The 26108-nt window shown below is 33.9% G+C and overlaps 1 protein-coding gene across 1 annotated transcript; it reads right to left on the reverse strand.

The window, feature by feature from the left end:
- Nucleotides 1–22455: 22455 nt before the first annotated feature.
- LOC120083135 lies at nt 22456–26105 on the reverse strand. The gene is made up of 5 exons (XM_039038710.1): nt 25114–26105; nt 24838–24971; nt 24602–24749; nt 24402–24508; nt 22456–22827 (listed from the first exon to the last, which is right to left on the reverse strand). The coding sequence occupies exons 1-5, from the start codon at nt 25472–25474 to the stop codon at nt 22786–22788; spliced, it is 792 nt and encodes a 263-aa protein (XP_038894638.1). The 5' UTR covers nt 25475–26105; the 3' UTR covers nt 22456–22785.
- Between the last annotated feature and the right edge of the window lie 3 nt (nt 26106–26108).

Below are 26108 nucleotides of genomic sequence, written 5' to 3' on the forward strand. Positions count from 1 at the left end.
GGTGTATTAAATTATTTTACTAAATTTATTGGTTTTTCAAACTGGGTCATGCTTGTTTAACTAATATAAATAAATTGTATGTTTCAGCAATATTCAATATGAATTCTACTACACTTAATATGCTTGCCATCGACAAATTAAATAATCATAACTACACAACCTGGGAACACACAATCAATACAGTTTTAATTATTGACGGCCTGCGTTTTGTCTTGGTTGAGGAGTGTCCTCATGTCCCACCAACTAATTCCACCCGAAATGTTTGGGAGGCATACAAATGATGGGTTCAAATAAATAAAAAGGCTCGAGTGTACATCTTGGCGAGCCCATCTGAGGTTTTCGCCACGAAGCATGAGCCTATGCTCACTGCTGGTGAGATCATGGAGTTCTTAAGGGGAATGTTTGGACAACTGTCCACTTAGCTCAAGCACGATGCCCTCAAATACATCTTCGATGCCTGCATGCCAGAAGGGGCCTTTGTTCGAGAACATGTTCTGAACATGATGTCCAGTTTAATGTGGTGGAGATGAATGGGTCTGTCATTGATGAAGCCAGTCAAGTTGGCTTTATCATGGAAACTTTACCTACAAGTTTCCTACAGTTCCGTAGCAATGCTTTATAAACAGGATTGACTACAACCTAACCACCTTTCTCAATGAGCTACAAATTTACCAATCCTTGATGAAAGTCAAGGAACAGAAGAGTGAGAAAAATGTTGCTTTGTCCTCTAAGAGGTTCCGCCGAAGTTTGACCATTGGAACCAAGTCTGCACCTTCCTCTTTTGGCACCAAAAAGTTGAAGAAGAAAAAGGGTGGCCAGGGGAAGGCTAACCTACCAGCTTCTGCCTACAAGGGTAAGGAAGCCAAAGCTGTAAAGGGGATTTGTTTCCATTGCAACCAAAAGGGGCATGGAAGAGGAATTATAACAAATACTTGGCAGAGAAAAAGAAGGCCAAGCAAGGTCAATACGATTAACTTGTATTGAAAACATGCTTACTGGAGAATGATGATTCGACCTAAATAATAGTTTCAGACTCCACTAACCATATTTGTTCTTCATTTCAGGGAATTGATTCTTGGTGGCAACTGACAGCTGGTGAGATGACGATGCGTGTTGGAACTAGGCAGGCCTACTCAGTGAAGACAATAGGAGGACTCCGGTTTACTTTATAGAAATCTTATATTTTATTAGATAATATATTTGTTTTATAATTTGAAAAGAAGCTTAATTTCTGTAAAGTGTTTACTTGACCAACGATTCACTGTACCTTTTTCTGTGAATAAAGTATTTATTTGCAAAAATGGTAATGAGATTTGTTTTGCTAAGCTGGAAAATAATCTTTATGTGCTAAGACCGTCAGTGACAACACCCTCCTAAATACTGAACTATTTAAAACTGCGATAACTCAAAATAAAAGACAAAAGAATTCTCCTAAAGAAAATTCTCATCTTTGGCACCTAAGGTTAGGACACATAAATCTCAATAAGATTGAGAGATTGACTAAGAATGAACTTCTAAGTGAGTTAAAAAAAAAAAAAAAAACTCTACCGTATATGAGTCATGCCTTGTAGGAAAAATGACTAAGAGATCTTTTATTGGAAAAGGTCACAAAGTTAAAGAGCCCTTAGAGCTTGTACATTCAGATATTTGTGGTCTGATGAATGTGAAGGCAAGAGAAGAGTTTGAATATTTCATCACCTTCATTGATGATTATTCAAGATATGGGCATGTTTATTTAATGCAACATAAGTCTGAAGGTCTTATAAAGTTCTAGGAGTACAAGGTTGAAGTTGAAAATGTATTAAGTAAAACGATAAAAACGTTTTGATTTGATCGAAGTGGAGAGTATATGGTTTTTTAAATTCCAAGACTATTTGATAGAATATGGAATTGTATCCCAACTCTCAGCACCGTACACCTCCGAAAAATGGTGTATCAGAAAGGAGAAATCGACTCGAGTTCGATATGGTTCTGTCTATGATGAGTTATGCTTCCTTACCTGACTCATTTCGGGGTTATGTAGTACAGACTGCACCCTATATTTTGAATTGTGTTCCATCTAAAAGTATTATTGAAACACCTTTGAAGTTATGGAATGGTTGTAAAGGTAGTTTACGACATTTGAGGATCTGGGGTTGCCTAGCACATGTGCTTGAGGCTAATCCTAAGAAGTGGGATCCTAGTTCAAAACTGTGCATATTTGTAGGTGGTTACTTCTACGATCATAAAGATAATAAAGTGTTTGTGTCAATAAATGCTACATTTTTAGAAGAGAACCACATTAGGGAGCATAATGTTGGGGTTGATGCCCTAAACTCTCGTAGGGTCCTGTAGTTTGTAAATACCTGTATTGAACAAACGCTTGTGATGTAATAATATAAGATATTTTCTTCACTGTTGTCTATGAAACATGAGATGTTTTATTTGCATTTACCACAAACCAATAAACTAAGATCCCTGGTTTTCGTTGTAACTTAAGCATGTATGTGGAGACATACAAGTGGATCATGACTTAAGTGATAACCAAAATGGTCTGTAGTATATGGATATAGGAGGGAAACCTTATCCTAGTGATACTACGGATGCGACCCACTTTGTAGATAGTTACAAGTGTTGTGACGTGCTACACATGGTCTGATCCTGATCATTCATGTGGAGACATGCGAGCGGGGGTGTCCTATATAAAGGAGTTTGTATTAGACCGGACCACGAAATGTTTAGTCTCATTATATAACATCGTTCGTGATAGAGACTTCATTTCATTAGGATGAACATAGGTAATATGACCTTAATTCTGAGTGAGTTAAGAACTCTTGCCTTTGAGGGGGGTCCTTTGATTTGCATAGGTGCGAGTGGCCAGATTGTCGACTCAAACCTACCTCTTTGGGGATTTATCTGATTGGGGAGCTGAGAACTCAGCTACACAAGATGGAATTTACTCCTTCCCCGGAGTAGAGGTAAGTAGATAGATTGCTCCCTTAAGGGTTGATTCCGAGACTTGAACGATGTGGCGCCACATACTTTCTTAAGGCCCGAGAGGTGTCCACTCATAGTAGGACTGTGATGTATTGTTCATTAGATGGATCAGTGGTACTTAAGAAGTTAGATGTAACTACAAGGGTAAAAAGGTAAATTAGCCCAACTGTACTTACGAGCATTTGTCAAGGGTTATCGTACTGTTGACTGGTTATAGCCGATGGACACATAAATATATTGTAGTGAGAAGAGTGCAGTTGTCGGTCTTTAGTGGAGTGCCCAAAAGTTTAACGGATGGTGGATCTCGTGACTAAAGAGTTTAGTCAGCTATTCACGTACCGTTGGAGCTAAGCTACAAGTCCATAAGGTCCCATTGGTAGCTCAATGGATTCAAGTTGAGAATCAGTTTTTGGGTTAGTTTGAAGTGTTCAGATTGACAAGAGGGGGTTTGATTATATATGATATGATTAAACTGGTTCAATTATATATGATATAGTTGACATGATGTATGAGCTACATTAATTGGAGGAATTTGATATAAATATGATTTATATCAAGTAAAGGAGAAAAGGACTAAAGGACTATGGTTTAAATATTACATTTGATGTGATATTAAAACTATAGGTTATAAATATAATATGATAAATTAGTTATTATATTTATTTATATTTAAAACAATTATGAGATAATTGTGGGTGATTTCTCCTTTAACCGTACGCGAAAGTGGGAGGTTTTATTCAGTTTTCATAACTGAAGGATAAAATGAAAAATGTTTTCATTTTGTAAAGGGATCGCACACAGCCAATCGTTTAGCTCATGAGAGACTACACGACAGCCTTCAAGTGTTTATCTAAATGATCATGTACACGCGCCATTCTCTAAAAAATCGTGTAGCTTTTTACTAAATGATCGTGTAAACGATCATGCCTGATTTTCTAGACGATCGTGTACCTGCTAAAATTTTACTAGACGATCAAGCACAAAGTCTATACGATAGACACTATACTCTCCCACTTGTTTGATCGTTGAGTTTGATCGTTGTTTCCTCCAAACCTCTACCAAATTCAACAGAGCCCACACCTCCTGAATTCTCATTCCGTGAATACCAAGGTTACTAAGTGGTGGTGTCTGAGAGGTTCCTTGTTCGTGAAAAAATTTGTTCGTGACTGATAACTTGTAGAAATACAAGTTATTTATACTGCTTTATTTAGATATTGCGGCCAAAAGAGAGAAAATATGCGTCAATTGTATGAAAATTAGTTAAGGAATACAATAATTACAAATTATCGCAATTACACCTATTACAAATTATCGCAATTACACCTACTAACATCATCAAGATGGTAGAAGAGGATATTTCTATTCTGTTTTACAGGAAACCAAGTCACCGCTTTGCAATCAAGGCTAAACGAGAAACGGAATAACGCATCTCTGTCACATTGCGCCCATCAAACCACAATGAAGAGATGATCAACGCAATGACGACGCAATGCGACAGTCGATCCCAAGCTGAACTTCAACCGCATGCGGTAATAAAAACAACTTCGCATGCAAGCACACGATCGAAAGATGCAGCTGAGCAACGCAAACGTGGAGGATTGTGACACGTGTACAACTAACCGTTGTGCAGATTTAACGGTCTGATTGCCTAACAGAAGGAATATTTATTCTGCCAAATCCCTGCCGTGAAGCTCTGTGCTTAGATCCCTGCTACCGGTTGAGCAAGCCTGAGAGGGAAGCTCATCCTTCTGCACGATCCATCTACGCCGGCAAACAAATCTCTATCCAGATCGACGCCAAGACGTTGGCACTTATTTGTATTTGTTTCTAACTCTATTTCATCAATTGTATTTCATTCTCTTAATCTCTTCATTCACAAATCATGTATCAGACGTTAAATAGTGTTAATGAATGTCTTGATCCTTTCCATTTCCACTTCTCTGTCTATCTCCATTCTTCCATTAATCGTTTTCTCCATGTTGTTTTCTTAATCCCTCGATGATTAATATGAATTAAACAAGTAACTTAATCTATGCTAAAGAAATAAAGATGTTTAGCTAAAGCATGCTAGACGACATCTTCACCTATGAGAGCAGAAGTGAAGATGCCATTCTGATCTGTCGAGAGAAGGTTAGAAGAATGCGTTAACTAAAGTGAGTAATACTTCTAGAGATGGAAGCAACCTTACGTTTGTTACGTTCGTCCCTGTTTCACCACAGAGATGTGGGAACGCGGCCGATCACTGAGAGGTGTATGCCAAGGGAAAAGTGGAACCGTACTTGTATCTTTAACGCAATTAAGGAACTTGTGCTGTTTGTATCAATTATCTTTTCTGTTTTTGCTTCGCACATAAGACTTTCCATCGTATAACACGATATTTGTATGATCTTCACAGCCAGCCTTGACCTTGGTATCTTGTATCATGAAACCTGTATCTTGTATCATCTTAGCTTAGGTTTACTTTATCACAATTTACCTTATTATCGCATCTTTACCGCTTTACTTTACTTTATCTCATGTTTAATTAATTGTACTAATTTGAAAAACCCGTAGTCGCATGTATCACAAATGTAGCGCAATAACCTCAAACAGTCCCTGTGTTCAACCTCAGATCATACTGAGAAACTTGCGGTGAAATTATACCTTGTTTCAACGCAAGGAAACTTGTGACAACGCATAGTATACTACAAGAATCTCACGAACAACGCATATTTAGAAGTAGTATCGCATATCATTGCATAAAATCTATGGCAACAAGTTTGTAGCATGGACTTGAACCTTGCGTGCATCATAGTACAATTATTGTCGTTACAGTGACTACTAGACGACTGGGTAGACGATCTGGGAAAGAGTGAGATTTTGATGTCCAAAGTCTTCACGAGAGCGAAAGGTTTGTGGAAGAAAAGTTTTTCAAAAGTAAATCTCTCACTCATTTTGTATTTATTTATAAAAGCAGGTTGTAATTTGTTCTGATATGCATAACTAGTTTGTATGCTTGTGAGTGTTTGTAATTCTGTCACAATGAATTTAGATGATCGTGCTTCCGCTCATGGGTTCTCTTTTATAAGAAATCCTTCACATAAACCATGTAGTAGGATAGTGTTAACTGAACTTTCCACCAACATTATGGAACCTTCAACGAGAGTTGTTGAAGTGCTGAGTACATCGACAAGAGTTGTTGATGTTGGTTTGTCTAGTAGGTCACATCTACCTCAACCGTTGAGAGAGCCTCGATGTAGTGGAAGGGTTGCGAACACGTTAATACATTATATGGGTTTAACCTAAGCTAAGATGATACAAGATATAGGTTTATGTACTTCAATTTGGTTTGGGATCTTGTAGATCAACCTGACAGGGTAAAACTTGTAGGTTGCAAATGGATCTATAAGAGAAAATGGGGTGCTGATAGAAAGGTGCAAACCTTCAAGGTTAGGTTTGTGGCAAAGGGGTATACCCAAGTTCAATGAGTTAACTATGAGGAGACTTTCTCACCTGTTGTCATGTTAAATTCTATCCGGATACTTCTGTACATTGCCTTACATTATGACTATGAGATTTGGAAAATGAACGTCAAAGAGACTATATATGTGCAGCAACTTGAAGGACTTATAACCCAAGGTCAGAGCAAAAGGTTTACAAGCTTAATCAGTCCATTTATGGATCGAAACAAGCCTCCCAGTCTTGGAATATAAGATTTGATAACTCGATCAAGTCTTATGGCTTTGTACAAAATATTGATGAGCTTTGTGTTTATAAGAAAATCATCAACAATTTAGTAACTTTTCTAATGTTGTATGTAGATGATATCCTACTCATTGGGAATGATGTAGGTCTACTGATTGAAATTGAACATTGACTGGGAACCCAATTCCAAATGAAAGATTTGAGAGATGCGTAGTTTGTTCTGGGTATTCAGATCTTTAAGGATCGAAAGAACAAAACGTTGGCCTTGTCTCAGTCATCATACATTGACAAGATGCTTGTCAAGTATTTGATGTAAGACTCCAAGAGAGGTTTACTACATTTCAGGCATGAAGTTGCTTTGCTTAAGGAATAATGTCCTAAGACACGTCAATAAGTTGGGGAAATGAGACAGATTCCCTATGCATCAGCTGTTGGTAGCTTGATGTATGCAATGTTATGCACTAGACCTGACATATATTATTCAGTGGGGATAGTCAGTAGATATCAGTCCAATCTAGGATTAGATTACTAGACTGCCGTTAAAACTATCCTTAAGTATCTTCGGAGAACGAAAGACTACATGCTCGTGTATGCGTCTAGAGATTTGATCCTTATAGGACACATAGACTATGAATTTTAGACTGATAGGGATTCCAAGAAATCCACTTCAGGATCAATGTTCATTCTAATGGAGGGGCTGTAATATGGAGAAGCACAAAGTAAGGGTATATTATTGATTCCACTATGGAGGTAGAATATGTAGTAGCTTGTGAAGCTACCAAGGAGGCTGTCTGGCTCATGAAATTCTTGACTGATTTGGAAGTAGTTCCAAACATGTCAAAGTCCATCACCCTTTATTGTGATAATACTGGTGTTGTGGCTAATTCAAATGAGCCTAGGAGTCACAAACGCGAAAAGCACATAAAGCGAAAATATCATCTGATACGAGATATTGTGCATCAAGGGGACGTGATCGTCATAATGATAGCTTTGGCGCACAATGTTGTTGATCCATTTACGAAGTCCCACATGGCTAAGATGTTTGAGGGTCACCTGCAAAATATGGGTCTACGAGACATGCCACATCTAGTCCAGGGCAAGTGAGAGAATTTTTTTTTTCGTGTACTTTTATATTAGTTTTACTTTTAGGATGTACATCCCACTAACTTTAGCACAAGTGGGAGATTGTTGGGATTGATGCATCAAATCTCGTGGGTTTTGTAGTTTGTAATTCTAGTGTACAAAAATGGATTTATCTAATAAAATCTTAGGCATTCTATTTGACATTTAGTAGCATTAACCCACAAAACGAATAAACTAAAATCCAAGGTTGTCTTTTGTAACTTGTGAAGGAAGCGGTGAAGTCCTGTGTGGAAGCGAGGATCGGCTCAATTTCTAATTTTTTACAGAAATCAAACAGAAAAATTATGCAATAATTTTAAATTTATAGCATGCATTTGAAAAGGAAAATGGAGAAATAAATGATACCTTTGAATATCCAAAATCTTCATGAATCTTCTTTTCCAAAATGGCCACGTACTCCAACAAACTCAAACTCTAATGGCTACCACCAATTGGAGCCTTTTGTATTCTCTGAGATGAGAATCACAACAGTTTGTGGGCTATGTGATTTTTGGAGAGGGAAAGAGATGGAGAGGAAATTGAGAAAAAAAATGAGTCTGGGAGTTTTCCTTTCACAGAGAGCACACTGTCTTTTCTTCCCCAAAAAATTGTGAAGAAGAACCAAATCCCATAACCACCACACTTGTACGTGTAGTGAGTTGAGAGAGATTAGGAGAAAAAAGTTATTTCCCTCCCTTTAATTCAAAATTAAAATAAAACTATATATATATATATATATATATATAATAACTACCTTATTATATACGTATAACTATAGGTTACATGACATGAAACATATAACCTATGGTTTAATAGTGTATCACATACAATATAACCTATAGTTTTACTTCTCTCATCAATGGTATTTAATATAAATCCCATTTATATCAAATTCAATTATATAAATCCAATTCATATAATTAATATTTAAATCATATTCAAATATTTATTTCCTTTCAAATAAACTTTATATTATAATGTATCAAATACATTATTGTAATAATATCATATATAATTAAATTAAGTTAATTATATCATAAAAATTAATTCTCTCAATTAATTTGAACAATTCAAATTAATCCAAAATTGATCCTCATTAAATCCCTGTTGAGCTACAAAAGGGACCTCATGGACCTGTAGCTTGAAGCTCCAATGGTACTTGAATAATTAATTAAACTCCTTTAATTAATTAATTATTCAACATCCATTAACTATCGGGTACTTCATTAAAGATCGATAACTACACTCTTCGCACTACAGATATATTTCTATGTCCATTGGATATAACCAGTCAATAATGTGATGACCCTTCACAAATTGCTTGTAAGTATAGCTATGTCAAAATTACTGTTTTTTCCCTGTAGTTATATCTAGCTCCTTAAGTACCATCAATCCCTCTAATAAACAATATGTCATAGTCTAACTATGACCAAATCCCTCTTGAGCCAAAAGAGGGTGTGACATCACATTGTTCATATTCTGAAATCAACCTTTAAGGGAGAAATTTATCTACTTACCCTGACATCAAGGAAGGAGTAAATTTCGTCTTGTGTAGCTATGTTCCCAGCTCCCAATTAGACAAATCCCCGAATTGGTAGGCTTATTGAATCGGCGATCTGATCACTCTTATACATACAAATCAAATGACCACCTTTATAGGCCGAGTTCACAACTCACTCAGGATTCAGGTTATGTCACCTATGGTTATCCTGGTGAAATGTAAGTTTCTATAACGAGATTAATCATTTCGTAGTCTGGTCTTATACAAACTATTTTGTATAGTATACCCTTGCTCACATGGCTTCACATGAATGATCAGGAATCTCGTTCAAAACTGTACTTATTTGTAGGCTACCTCAAAGGAACAAGAGGTGGTTACTTCTTCAACCCTAAGGGAAATACAGCGTTTGTGTCGACAAATGCTACTTTTTTAGAAGAAGACCACATAAGGGAGTATATGCCCCACAATAATATAGTGTTGAATGAAATTTCCAAAGAAACTACTAAAACTTTAACAAGAGTTGTTGAAGAACCTAACACCTCAACAAGAGTTATTGAAGTTGGATCATCTAATAGGTAAAATCTACCTCAAGTGTTGAGGGAGGCTCAACGTAATGGGAGGGTTGCGAACATGCATGTCCGTTATACGGGTTTAACAAAAATTCTAGCTATGGTAGCTGACGGAGATGTTGAGGATCCATTGTCTTACAAGAAGGTAATGAAGGATGTAAACAAAGATGAGTGAATCAAACTTATGGATCTCAAAATGGAATCTATGTACTTCAATTCAGTTTGGGATCTTATAGATCAACTTGATGGGGGTTAAACTTATAGGTTGCAAATGGATCTACAAGAGAAAACTGGGTGCTAATGGAAATGTGCAAACCTTCAAGGCGAGACTAGTGGCAAAGGGTTATACCCTAGTTAAGGAGTTGACTATGAGGAGATTTTCTCACTTATTGCCATGTTAAAGTCTATCTGGAATCTCCTGTCTATTGCCTTATATTATGGTTATAAGATCTGACAAATGGACATCAAGACTGCCTTTTCTGAAAGACAATCTTGAGGAGACGATTTATATGCAACAACCTGAGAGATCCATAACCTAAGGTTAAGAGCAAAATGTTTGCAGGCTTAATTGATCCATCTATGGATTGAAGCAAACTTCTCGATCTTGGAACATAAGATTTGATACTGTGATCAAATCTTATGGCTTTGATCAGAATGTTGATGAGCCTTGTGTATACAAGAAAATCATCAACAGTTCAATAGCTTTTCTGGTGTTGTATGTAGACGATATCCTACTCATTGAAAATGATGTAGGTCTACTGACTGAAGTTAAAAACTAGCTAGTGACCAATTCCAAACGAAATATTTGGGAGAGGCTCAGTTAGTTATGGGAATTCAGACCTTTAAAGATTGAAAGAATAAAATGCTAGCTCTATCTCAAGCATTGTACATTGACAAAATGCTTGTTAAGTATTCGATGCAAAAATCCAAGAGAGGTTTACTACCTTTCAGGCATGGAGTTATATTGTCTAAGGAACAGTGTCCTAAGACACCTCAAAAGGTTGAGGAAATGAGACAGATTCTCTATGCATCAACTATTGGCAGCCTAATGTATGCGATGTTATATATTATACCTTACATCTGCTATGTGATGGGGATAGTCAGTAGATATCAGTCTAATCCAAGATATAATCACTAGACCACCATTAAGAATATCCTTAAGTATCTACGGAGAACGAGGAACTATATGCTTGTGTATGGTTCTAAGGATCTGATCCTTGTAAGATACACGAACTCTGATTTTCAAACTAATAAGGATTCTAGGAAATCCACATCAGGATAAGTGCTCACTCTTAACGGAGGGACAGTAGTATGAAGAAGGATCAAGCAGGGGTGCATTGCTAACTCCACCATGGAGGCTGAGTACGTAGCGGCTTGTGAAGCTACTAAGAAAGGTATTTGACTCAAAAAATTCTTGACAGATCTGGAAGTCATTCTAGGAATAAGACTATCACACTTTATTATTATAATAGTGGTGTGGTGGCTAATTCCCGAGAGCTTAAGAGTCACAAATGTAGGAAGGATATAAAGCGAAAGTATCATTTCATCAGAGAGATTGTGCATCGAGGAGACGTGATCGTCACGCAGATAGCTTCGGAGCACAATGTTGCTGATCCGTTTACAAAGTCTCTCGTGGCTAAGATTTTTTAGGGTCAATTGAAGATTATGGGTCTATGGGACAGGCCACGTTTAAACTAGGGTAAGCGGGAGATTTGTACTAGGCGTGTTATGCCCTAGTTTATTGTTTTGTGTACTTTGTATATTAGTTTGATTTTTATATTGTACATCCCACTAGCTTTAGGTTAAGTGGGAGATTGTTGAGGTTGATGCCCTAAATCTCGTAGGTTCTATAGTTTGTAATTGTATTGTAAAACATCTTATTTATTTAATAAAATATATAATGTTTTATTTGATATTTAGTTGCATTAAACCCACAAACCAATAAACTAACATCCAAGGTTGTCTTGTAGCTCAAACTTATATGTAGAGATATACAAGTGGATCATGTTTAAGTGATAACCTAAATGGTCTGTAGTAGATGAATAAGGCTGGATACCTTATTTTGGTGACCCTACGAGTACGGACGTTTTGTAGATATTACAAATGAGCGGTGGTATTCTATACAAAGGAGTTTGTATAAGATCGAACCACGAAATATTTAGTCTTATTATATAACGTCGTTCATAATAGAGACTTACATTTCACTAGGATGATCATAGTTAACATGACCTGAATCCTGAGTGAGTTGTGAACTCCTACCTATGAAGGCGGTCCTTTGAATTGCATGGGTGAGAGTAGCCAGATCGCCAACTCAACAAGCCTACCATTTTGGGGATTCGTCTGATTGGGGAGTTGGGAAGACAGCTACACACGAAGGAATTCAATCATTCCCCAATGTCAGGGTAAGTAAATAAATTACTCTCTTAAAGGTTGATTCCGGTGCTTGAACAATATGGCACCATACCCTCTCCTAGCCTGAAAGGGGTTTGGTCATAGTTGGACTATGATTTATCATTCATTAGAGAGATTAATGGTACTTAAGGTGTTAAATGTAACTATAGGGGCACAATGGTAATTTTGGACAAGGGAATATATCTGTATTGCGAAGAGTGCAACTGTTGGTCTTAGTGGAGTGTCCGACAGTTGACGGATGGTGAATAATTTAATTAAAGAGTTTAACTAATTATTCACATACCATTGGAGCTTCAAGTTATATGTCCATAAGGTCCCCTCTATAGCTCAACGAAAATCAATGAGAATCAATTTTTGGATTAATTCGAATTGTTCAAATTAATTGAGAGAATTAGTTATATGTGATATAATTATTTTAATTTAATTATATATGATATAATTACTATAATGTATTTGATACATTATAATATAAAGTTTATTTTAGAGGAAATAAATATTTGAATATGATTCAAATGTTAATTATGTGAATTGGATTCATATAATTAAATTTAATATAAATGGGATTTATATTAAATATCGTTATTGAGAGAATTAAACTATATGTTATATTGTAATCGGATACAATATTAAACTATAGGTTATATGTTATTTTTGATATAATATATAATTTAGTATATATTATATTATAAAATAATTACCATATAAATATATATTAAGTTTTTATTAAGATTCATTTATTTTATTAATTTTAATTTTTTTAAAAAAATGGGAGGGAATTGTAACTCCCTCCCCCTTTTTCTCTAAAAAAACGTGATAGTGAGGTTGTGGGTTATGACCACACTCTCATTCTGGTTTTACACAGAAAACATAACATAGAGAAAGTACAGAACTGTTCTGAGATCTACGAACTATCATCCTCTTTCTCTCTTCCCTCAAATCCCTCTTCCAAAATAGCCAGAGCCCATTCATCTTGGATTCTCATCCAGAGAACACAAAGGTTTCATTGTGGTAGTGTCCATTTAGTTCGAGGGTTTGAATCGGCCTTCAAACATAAGGGTTTCTGAAACCCAATTTTCTCTTATGTATTTTTCTTTTTGAGCATGCAAAAATTAAATTTTAGATGTATAATGTTTGTTTGCTGTAAAATTCATTATTCTGTAAATTTGGATTTTTGGGTCTGATCCCGTTTTCTGCCAAGGACCTTCAATGGTTCCTTCAGACTCTAGGTCTTGAACAAGGGGCCCCTATGAAATAACAAATGGATGTCAAGACAACCTTCTTTAATGGTTATCTTGATGAAAGTATTTACATGTCTCAACCAGAAAAGTTCATTGAACAGGGTCAAGAACAAAAAGTTTGTAAGCTTAAAATATCCATTTATGGAATAAAACAAGCTTCTAGATCCTAGAATATAAGATTTGACATTGTGATTAAGTCTTATGGATTTGAACAAAATATTGATGAATCTTATGTATACAAGAAAATAGTCAACAAAACTGTAGCTTTCCTAGTCTTTTATGTTGATGATATCTTGCTCATTGGAAATGAACCAAGTTTCCTTGCCGATGTAAAGAGATGGTTAGAATCACAATTCCAAATGAAAGATTTGGGAGAAGCACAGTACATTCTTGGGATCCAAATAGTTCGGAATCGCAAGAACCGAATGCTAGCCCTATCTCAAGCATCTTATATTGACAAAATATTGTCAAGATATAATATGCAAAATTTCAAAAAGGGTATGTTACCTTTTAGACATGGACTTCATTTGTCAAAGGAACAGTATCCTAAGATGGCTCAAGAAGTTGAGGAAATGAAAAGAATTCCATATGCTTTAGCAGTTGGGAGTCTGATGTACGCTATGTTATGTACACATCCTGACATATGCTTTGCAGTAGGAATCGTCAACAGGTTCCAAACTAACCTTGGACATAGTCATTGGATTATTGTCAAGAACATCCTCAAGTACCTTCGGAGAACGAGGGACTATATGCTTGTGTATGGGTTTAAGGATATGATCCTTACGGGATACACTGATTCTGATTTTCAAACTAATGTAGATTCTAGAAAATCTACTTTAGGATCAGTTTTCACTCTTAACGGAGGAGCTATAGTGTAGAGAAGCATCAAACAGAGTTGTACAGCTGACTTCACGATGGAAGCATAATATGTAGCTGCATGCGAAGCAGCTAAAGATGTAGTGTGGCTACGCAAGTTCCTGTCAGATTTGGGAGTGGTTCCAAATATGCATCTGCCCATTACCCTGTATTGTGACAACAACGGTGCAGTTGCCAATTCCAAGGAACCAAGAAGTCAAAGACCTAGAAAACATGTCGAAAGAAAGTAACATCTCATCAGAGAAGTACACCGAGGAGAGGTGATAGTCACGAAGATAGCCTTGCTGATCCATTTACGAAGGCCCTCTCGGCTAAAGTGTTCGAGGGCCACTTGGTCAGACTAGGACTACGAGCATTATAATCTAGGGCAAGTCGGAGAATGTCAAGGATATATTGATGTCCTACTTTATTGTATTTTCTCTCCATTTTTCATATTGTAAAACATTATGTTTGTATGTATTTCTCACTGGAATATTAGTTCAAGTGGGAGATTGTTGGGAATGTCTTAAAACTCCGCAGTTCGTAAATATTGTTAACATATTTTATATATCAATAAAAGCATTATTGAGTATTTTATTCAATAGTGCATTTTGTTATAAAAATCCAATAAACGAATCCATGGCTATAATTATGAATACTTTAACTTTATGTGGCGACATAAAAGAGGATCAAGTTTTAGTATATAGTCAAAATGGTCTATAAGTAAATGGATGAGATTGGGTACCTCATCCTGGTGACACTATTGGATGCGGCCCATTTTGTATACTGATACAAATGATATGATCTCAAAATCATTCATGTGGAGATATGTGAAAGGGGGCATCATATGCAATGAGTTCGCATAAGACCGAACCTTGAAATAGTCACTTTTCTTTATAACAACGGTTTTCTGCTAAAACCGACTATTTAAAATTCAATGACCTAGGGTAACTCGATCTTAATTCGGAGCTAACTATGAACTCTTGTTTATTCAAAATTATCCTTTGATCTGCATAAGTGAGAGTAGTCCAACAGAACTGCTCAATAAGCCTCCCATTTTATGGATAAGACCGGATAGATAGCTAGAAACATAGCTCTGCAAAATGGAATTCACTCCTACCCGACGTAGGGTTAGCAGATAGGTTGTTCTCTTAAGCACTGATTCTTGGTATTGAACAATGAGGCCCCACTCTCTCATGATCGAGAAGGTCATGGTTTATACGTTGGACTATAAACCAATTGTTCAATGAAGTATCATTGGGAGCCTAAGGAGCAAGATATATTTACAGGGGTAAAACGATAATTTTGACCTAGCTATAAATACAAACGACAAGGATCAACTTACTAATTATAGTTAAAATTGATAGAAATATATCTACAAGGAGGAAAGTGCAACTATCAAGCTATAGTGGTATGTCTCGATAGTTAATGAATATTGATTAATTCGGTCTAAAGAGTTTAGCCAATTAATCTCAAATCGTTGGAGCTCATGATCTGTAGATCCATAAGGTCCCTCTACTAGCTCGTAAAATTATCTTGTATTAGTAACTTGAGTGAAATTAGGGTTTTCAATTTGAAGTCTTCAAATTCAATTACGGTTTCTATTAATTGTATTTGATATGATTGCAACGTTTAATTTTTGTCGAAATTAAATAAAATTGGAGAGTTCAAAAATATTTAAATAATGAATTCAATATTTGTTGAGGTGAAATATAATATTTAATATTTGATATTAAATTAAATTAATTAAATTAGTTTAATTAATTATTCAATTTTATTCAATTTCGAAGATTATTCAAAATTGGTAATTTGGTTAATTAGATTTTTGGATTTTTTGTAAATTCAAAATATAAAATTAAATTAAAAATTAAATTTTGAAAAATCAGTTTTTAATTTAAATTATCAAATTAATTTTATTAAAATTGAATAAAAATATTTCAAAATGGGAAAATCCAAAACTCAAAATACACCTCATGCCAATTCAATTTCAATGGAAATTGAAGTGACATCAACTGTATTAATCCTTAATGCATGGTACTTCAATATAAATTGAAGTTTTGAACTTCAATTAGACCCCATGCAATCAGATTAAGAGTTGAAGTTTTGCAGAAACTTTTCTTCTCCAAACCCCCATCCATCTCCACTCTGTTGGCCCCAATTCAATGTTTCCACCATACATTCCAAGCAGAGAATAGTAGAGAAGGTCTCTGTGGTGGTCCATTGTAAATTTGAAGTCTCGATTCGTGGAGTAAAGCAGTGTTTGAAGAAGATTCATCAAAGGTTGTAGTTCTTAAAACTCTTTCTCTGAACTTTTGTTTCAATACATGTTTTTAAACTCAAATTAAATGTAATTAGAGTGCTTATTGATTCTAATTTATTCCGCTGCATGTTAATTTACTCTATCATATAAATCATATTTATATTAAATTTGATACATGAATCTCATTCATATAATTAGTATTGGAATCATATTTAAAATCCTCTCATGTTTCCTTATATTACAATGTATCAAATACATTATATTAATTATATCACATATATAATTAATTTAATTAATTATATCATATATAATTAATTCCCTCAATTAATTTGAACACTTCAAATTAATCCAAAACTAGATCTCAATTAAATCCCGGTTGAGTTATAGAGGGGACCTTATGAACCTGTAGATTGAAGCTCTAACGGTACATGGATAATTAATTTAACTCTTTCATTAAATTACCCAACATCCATAACTGTCGGTCATTCCATTAAAGACCGACAACTGCACTCTTCATATTATAGATAAATTTCTGTATCCATTGGATATAACCAATCAACAATGCGATGACCCTTCACAAATTGCTCGTAAATACAGTTGGGTCAAAATTACCGTTTTGCCCCTATATTTACATCTAACTCCTACCATTGATTCCTCTAATGAACAATAAGTTATAGTCATTATATCATATATAATTAATTCCCTCAATTAATTTGAACACTTCAAATTAATCCAAAACTAGCTCTCAATTAAATCCCTGTTGAGTTACAGAGGGGACCTTATGGACCTGTAGATTGAAGCTCTAACGGTACTTGGATAATTAATTTAACTTTTTCATTAAATTACCCAACATCTATAAATTGTCGGTCATTCTACTAAAGATCAACAACTGCACTCTTCGTATTACAGACAAATTTCTGTGTTAATTGGATATAACCAATCAACAATGCGATAATCCTTCACAAATTGTTCGTAAGTACAGTTGGGCCAAAATTATCGTTTTGCCCCTATAGTTACATCTAACTCCTACCACTGATTCCTCTAATGAACAATAAGTCATAGTCCAACTATGACCAAGTCCCTCTGGGGCCAGGAAAGGGTGTGGTCACTATGTTCAAGCCCTAGAATCAGCCCTTAAGAGAGTAATTTATCTACTTACCCGACATCGGAAAAGGAGTGAATTTTTTCTTGTGTAGCTTTGTTCCCAGCTCCCCAGTCAGACGAATGTCTAAAATGGTAGGCTTATTGAGTTAGCAATCTAGCCACTTTCACCCATACAAATCAAAGGACCGCCTTCATAAGCAGGAGTTCACAACTTACTCAGAATTCAGAGCATGTCATCTATGGTTATTTTAGTAAAATGTAAGTCTCTATTATGAATGGTGTTATATAATGAGACTAATCATTTCATGGTCCGGTCTTATACAAACTTTTTGTATATAATACCCCTATCCACATGTCTCCACATGAATGATCAGGATCAGATCATTTGTAGCACTTTACAACACTTGTAACACCTACAAAACGGGTTGTATCCGTAGTGTCACCAGGATAAGGTACCCAACCTTATCCATCTACTACAGACCATTTAGGTTATTATTTAAACAAGATCTACCTGTATGTCTTTAATACTTGTTTAAATTACATAAAATAACCTAGGATCTTTAGTTTATTAGATTGAGTGTATGCTTATAAAATAATTATTATTTTATTAATAATAACTTGTTTATACAATGTTTACAAACTACGAGAATACAAGAGATTTAGGACATCAATCCCAACATAATCATGCATCATACTTAAATATAATTATTATATTTAAAGTTTAGATTATTTTCTATGCATGATGCATACATTATAGCATGTGTGATTATAATATAAGTGTTATATTATATAGTTTAATGCATGATTAAAGCATGTATACTATATAGTTTGGTTTTCATTAATATTTATATAAGTGTTATATTATGATTGTTAACGAAAAATAAATTATGCATGAAGAACGGCATTACATAGTTTTGAATATAATTGTTATATAAGTAATGTCATTAGATACATGTTATAGGCTTTAATTTCTTTGGTATAAAAGTTATATAACATAAATTTATAATTTACAATAAAGAGTTACATGTGAACATAAGATTTTAATTAATGTTCTTAAAAGGTTCAAAAATTGGAAAATGAAACTATGCTAAAATATATCTAATAAGATTAAAAATAGGAAAAATATTTTACTTGTTTTAATAGGATTAAAATAAGATAATAAAATGTTAGATTTATAAAATACTGACTAATAGACATTTGTCTCTAATAAGATTAGAAATAGGAAAATCTTTTACTTGTTTTAATAGGATTAAAATAAGATAATGAAAGAGTAAATTTATAAAATATTGACTAATAGACATTTATCTAAGGAAAGTTCTATTTAGGATTGAGGTATTTAAGCTGTCGGAAATGGAACACCCCTACCTAGAAACCGACTTGGAATGTCAGTTAGTCAACATTTTATAAGCATGCAATAAATGATTAAATGATTAAATTGTTTAATAAATATTAATCATATGTTGTTAAACTATCCAACAAAAATATTATATTGGGCAAATAAATATCACTTAGATAAATGACTTAGCCTAATTTTACCTAAGTAATGAACCCTAATTTATAAAATACCTAGTGGGAAAAATTATATATATGATATATTTATTCTCTCATGTTCTTCGTTAAAATTTACACCGTGACTTCCATACTCGACCTCATGATGTCCTGGGCGCATCCTCCGTTCAGAAGGTGTTTGTATGAGTTAATATCAAGATGAATGGAGAAAGTACTTATAGTAAGTGAGAGAAGGAAATGTGTCAACATTTATGCAATCTCCTTCATTAGTTTGTAAAGTGAGATTTCATACTCGGCCTCATGGTGCCCTAGGCGCATCCTCCCTTCAGAAGGTGTTCGTATGGAGTCAATATCAGGGCAAACTCCAGAAATGAATAAGGCCACCTTAGTTTTTGCACCAATATTGTCTTTGCCTTCAATGAACTTATTGTGGCAGTACTCTAGGATTTAAAATGGAGGGTCACACTTATAAGAATGATTAAGTAAGTTAATGTTTTCTTGACCAAAATAATGGTAACTAAACACTATTAAGAATAAGAGTTATTTGGGCATATTATTTGGTTGAGAGTATCTTAATTCAGTGAAGAAATTACTCACTATCCTTTAGTAGCTTTTAATTCTAAATCATGAAGTATTGCAAAATAAGATAAATTTAAAAATTTTCATTATTATGCTTGCTAAAACTAGTTTGGGTAAGAGTTAGGCAGTTTTCTATCTTAAATTAAACTGTCTATTTCAGCAAAAACAAATAACTAATGCTTATCAATGCTATAAAAACAAACACGATTTTACTTTTACTTATCTTGAAGGTCTATTTTTTAAAAAAATAAAAATAAAAACTAAAAGAAAATTGTAAAAACTATCCTTAAACTAAACGGGTTGTTATACTTATAATCATCCCTCAAATTTTCAATTTCATCAATAATAACTCCTTAATCTTATGAAAATTTACCATTAAACTCTTAAATATTGCAAAATACACCAATCACATTTCAACTCTAAAGACTCTTACGATCGAATTCTCAAACTACAAACTTGTTAAAATTTAACACCAATTTTTTTTAATTATATAAAATTTAAAAGGTATAATATATTAACCACTAAAAAACCAGTTTGTAGATCGGTGAATTGCAATCTCAATTTAAGAAAACACAAAATCGATAATATAAGAATATTTTATAGTTCAAGGATTTGATTGAAAAAACACTTAAAGGGATAGTTTGTGCATTTTGGCATTTTCAAGAACTTTAGATGCAACACTTTTGATTAAATTAAAAAAAAAAAAAAATTAGAAGTGTAATTAAAAAAAAAAAAAGGGTTTTTAAGCCATTTCTATAAAATAAAAAAAATACTCTATTTAAACAGCTCAATAAGATAAGTTTTAACCACTAAAATATATTTCTGACCTAGAAATTATATACATCATAATCTCAACCAATCTAACATCTCTCAAATAAATTTTTATTTATATTATGCAAATTGTAGTTTCTACTTATTTTATTAATATAAGTTACGAAGAAGCTATTGTTGTATAAGCATTCTTTACAACCCTAACAACTTATCAGAATTTGATTATTATCTTTTAAAATTGGGTGTATAAACGTTATTTCTACTTATAAATTTTGTTTTAAAAAAATTAAAAATAAATAAAATGATTATCAATTGAGATGTAATATTTTTCAGGTTCACTCTCAATTACCCTTTCCATAAGTTAAAGGGTGTTTACAATTTCACTTATCTAATAAGGGTTAAGCCTGAAACTAATACAATTAGAGAACCAATATTTGAATTTTAAATTATAGAGAGTCAAAATACAAAATAAATAATGAAAAAACCCCATAGAAACACATTAAAGGTGTGTTTGGTATGTGATAAAAGTAGAGAGTTGAGTTGAGTTTGGTAATTATTATCTGGAGAGTTAAATTATTGGGAGTTAAATTGTCTTGTGTTTTGTTGTAGAATTGAGTTGAGTTGGTAATTATTGTCTGTGTTTGTTGTGTGCAGAGTTGAGTTGAGTTGAAAGATCTGATGCAGTTTTTTTGTGAATGAGATTAGTTATATTTTTTTTTGTTTGTTTTTTTTTTTATTTCATTCTTTTATTTTTTAGTTTTATTGCTTTTGTATTGTTGATTAATTTTCAAAATATACACATATTTTCTCAAATCATTTTATGACATAAACGGACAATCTCAATTTTTTTTCTCAATTTGTAGAATATAATATATTATTTTTCATATATTCTTTTCAGAAACTGTAATAATTCTAATTCTCTTCGATTGATAAACATACCAACAAAATATATTTCATATTGCTGCTCAATTAATTGGTATATTGTATATTGTATGTATATATATTGAAGGTAATTATCCCATTATTAATGTTATTGTATGTATATATATTGAATCTTTCTAACTTAACTTTATTATTCACATATCATACAGTTTATTTTTATATAATATGGATTGTATATTTGGGGATCCAACGCAAAGAGAGAAAGAAATGAAAATATATTGATTTTTAGGATTAGTTTTGAGGGGATAAAAAATGATAGTTTTGAGTGGGTAAAAAATGGGTTTTAATAACCCATAGGTTTTCTTTATGGGCTTAACAAACATGGGTAATAAATACCCACCCAACCCAATAACTCATACCCATTTATCAAACACCTCTTAATTCACTAAGTCGATCCCTCAATTGTGAGCTAAATATGTAGAAGATCCGACAAGTATAAATTATTATTAATTGGAGAAAATAACATTGCATGAGACCTGCTAGACCACTTGCTCTAATATCATGTTAAACCACTTGTTGACCCAAAAGTAGAGAAGTCCACGAGATCCCTTCCCCATCCATATTTCAATCCTCATCCATGTAGGCGTAGGGATCGAGCTCACTGCAAAGAAAATTCCTCGTGCTTTTCTAATTTGTTTATTTTTAGCAACTTTTAAATTTATTCATCGATAAATGTGCAAACTTCAATAGTAAACACTATTGAAGTTAAGTTATTTAACATCAACTTATGAAGTTGGTGAACCAAATACTCACTATATACATATATATACATACACATCGTTCCGTTCATTCAACAAGGAGAAAATTCTCCACCTCATTTGGGTGGATCTCATGAAAAAATGGATATCTCTAATCAAAAGTTAATAGGTGAAGATAATTTTAATATTATATCAATCTAAGAATCATTGTCAGAAAAAAAAAAAAAAAAAAAAGTAATAATAACATCATTCTTTTTCCATAAACCAAAGAAATACACTTTTCAAAGCTCAAAAAACAGAGAGTATGGGGGGATAAATTTACAACTTAATTTAAGAATGAAAAGGCAATTGATTGAATGCGGTGTGTGGGGTTGAAATTTTTAGGATGGGTCCAAAGGAGGATGTCCTTGGATTAAGAATTATGGGACCAAAATATTTATTGGAGGAATGAATTATTTTCCATCAGATCATAAGGGTTGTTCTCACTAAATCAAAACCCACAAAAATGAGCTTTGGGAGACCTTCAATAATGGCTGTTCACTGTGTGACATTCTTTCCCACACTTTTAAAATTTGAACTTCTCCTTCAAGAACATCACTAACTCTTGCTGCAAGAGAGAAAAAAAACCATACACATTTTATGGAATAATTACAATTTTATTCTTTGTATAAAAAAATTCATGTTAAAGATTCTTCGGTACATCTCTAAATTTTCAATTTTGTGTCTAATAGGTTGTAACATATGCAAAGACAGATTTAAAATTGAAATTTGTGTAATATGACCCTAAACTCTCCATTTTCACTCTTATGATCCCTATTTCTCATGCAATTCTCAATTTCACCCTAAACCTTTTATATTACTCATTCCAACCTCAATTTATAAAATTTCCTAATTACTACCTTTGGTAAGAACTTACATATACTTATCCTTTCTAAAGCTTAAATTTAATTTATATTTGGTCTTCAAATTTTTCCCTTGTGGTTATAGAGATTTGAAACCAACTACTCATTAATCCACAACGTTTGAGATTAGTTTTCAAATGTCTCTATAGAGTTAAATTGTGGACTTGACAACAAAGATATTTATATACATTGTCAAGATTATATTCATGTGTATTTTTTAAAAATAAGTTGGATTATTTATTTATTTTTCTTGGATTATTTATTGCTTTTTCTTACTCCATACATAATCTAAAACTAATACGAGTAAGAAATCAAATTCAAAGCCCATTTGGATTGATTTAAGGGGAAATTTTTTTTTTCAAAAAATTCATTTTTATTTTAATACTTTTGACAAAAATTGTTGAAAATACTCTTCAAAACCTATTTTGAATGGTTGTCGAGCATTCTAATTTTTTCTAAAATGACTTATTTTTTAAATTAAATATTTGAAAATACATTCTAAATACACTCTCAAACTATAGGATTGAACCTATCAAATTTTAAAACTTTAAAAATAAAATAGAAACTAAATTCAAATCTCAAAAGTCTGAGAGATTTAGTTCTAAAAACTAAATACAAATCTCAAAAGATTAGGAGGTATAATGTCCTTAAATTATTGCTCTGTCTACTTTTTTTTGTCCTCTTTTAATAACATATTAAGAAGTAGACATGTCATATGAAATAAATGGATTTGGTTGAGTTTCATGTAACATCCAAGGCTCCAAGCCTGGCATAATATTAAACAATAATTTAATGATAAATCAACTCCCAATATTGTAATATATATATATATATAATAAAAAATGTCATCGCCATCCTTTTTTTTATATATTAAAGATAAAATTGAGAATTTTATAAGGTGTATGGAAGGTCCATTCACAACCATTTAAATGATTAATTATCGCCTCCTACAAATAAATGGAATCTAACTTCCTATTTATGTTAAAGTATATTACTACTATCTCGTTATGGATGATCATATTTATTGTAGTCCTAATGCATTGGCGATGTCTATTGTAATTTCATTTTTCTCACACATTTGCCATGAATATTGCTATGGAGTGGAGAAAAATGAAGATCTTAATAGACATAATCATTGCATTAGGTCTATGACTCTCTAATCCGATACAGTATAAAATGCGATAATACGTTTAACCAAAAAGTTAAATTTTGGGACAGATCATTAATCATTTACGGGCTGAGAAAAAAGAAAGAAGAGAGAAGAGGGGAGAGAACTTACTATCAAGCAAAGGAGAATACATCCAGCGGCACCAGGAAACAGAGCGTACCAGAAATTCAGCTGCTGCATCTTAGCTCCATCGATGAACAGTATCGGCAAACTTGCGGCTGTTAGAATTACAATCAAATCAAATCAAATTCATATTCATAAATAAACACAATGGAGCCTCACATTCACAAATTGAGTGGCTTCATTATAACCTGGTGGGTGCGTCGAACCAGTATAGATCATAAACGCCATGGATGCAGCCAGAGCAGAGCTTCTAGCCAGCCATCCAGGCCCCAACAAAGTAAACGCTAAAACCCCAATTGCCGCACACCCAATCTGGGCAATGAACACATTGTATTTCTGCACCAAAAGAAGAAGAAAAAGAACCCAATTCAGCAAAAAATGGCAATACGAACTTTTTGGTTCAGATCAGAGAAATGGCGAGTACTCGAGCAGCAGGGGATGAGGGCGTTGCGAACAGGACAGCACAAACGGCTCCTAATGGTGCAATTGTCATAGAGAGCCCCTTTGGCGCTAGAATCTGATCCATTTTCCCCAGCATTGCCATCGCTGCAAATGCCCCTGTTTCATCAATTACAAAACAAACATTACCCATTCGCAGTTTTCTCATCGAATTTCAGTTTTACAACATGGGTTTGATGGAGATATTCTCATAAAAACAAGTTCAAGAATTAAGCCCCTTTTGGGTTTTTTCTCGACTAACCTGCAGAAGGCCAAAGGATGTCACTGAGGGGAGGAGAAACAAACCCTTTCTCTGATTTCGAGCCATCTGAAATCGGTGTCCCCGCAATGCCGGACGCCACAATACCCCTGTGACCGATTCTGCCGCCACCCCCACATCGTCTTTTCCTCCTATTGTTGAATAATCCCAACGAAACCCCTCGATTTCCATTCAATAAATGGCAATTCGGCAGCAAAGAAACGAATGAATGGTTCAGGTGCAGAGATGCCGATGGAGCTTGAATTTGTACTCTGTAACTGGGTTGGTACGGCTCCTGACTGTGGCAATGGCGGCGGCCATGGTGGTGGAGGTGGTGATGAATAGGCTTCAATTGCAGGCTCATTCCGGATTTTACCCTCAACCCACCTCCAAACTTCCGTAGTTCTATCTCAACCAGACGTTGTTTTGGATATTTGGCGACAAAATATGGGGAAGATCGAGAGAAACAGAGAAAGTATGGCAAAAGCCGCAAAACGACGTTTATGATATACAAAAATATAGAAAATAGAATATTATCAATATATTAAATGGCATGCAATGTAAATTCAAACGTGAATCTGACAAAGACACCATTTGGAGAGGAATGGGATTTGGACAAAGGTTAGGAAGACTTGAAGGAAGAAAAAAAAAAGTCGAAGCTCAGTTGCAGACTTGGCCTTTGAAGAGGTCCAAAGGTCATTCCCATAAAGAGACAACTCCATTTCTGTATAGTTGCCACTTCTCAAACATTAAAAAAAAAAAAACCCAAAAGTTAAATCACATTAATAATGGAAAAATGAATAAACAATAGCAGTCTCTCTATTTTTTTGTCCCGTCGTGCTTGTCCTTATCTAGGATTACTAAACAAAAATCTTAAAAGCACCCAATCAGTGAAATGGGATTTAAAGCCCAGTTGCAATTAAATCACTTTGAAGTGAACAGCAACCATGAGGGTCAGGAGTTTGATAAGAATCCTTTAGCAGAACGATTGTCAACTT

This window comes from Benincasa hispida, chromosome 8 (assembly GCF_009727055.1).
Source record: "Benincasa hispida cultivar B227 chromosome 8, ASM972705v1, whole genome shotgun sequence".
Lineage (NCBI taxonomy): Eukaryota > Viridiplantae > Streptophyta > Magnoliopsida > Cucurbitales > Cucurbitaceae > Benincasa > Benincasa hispida.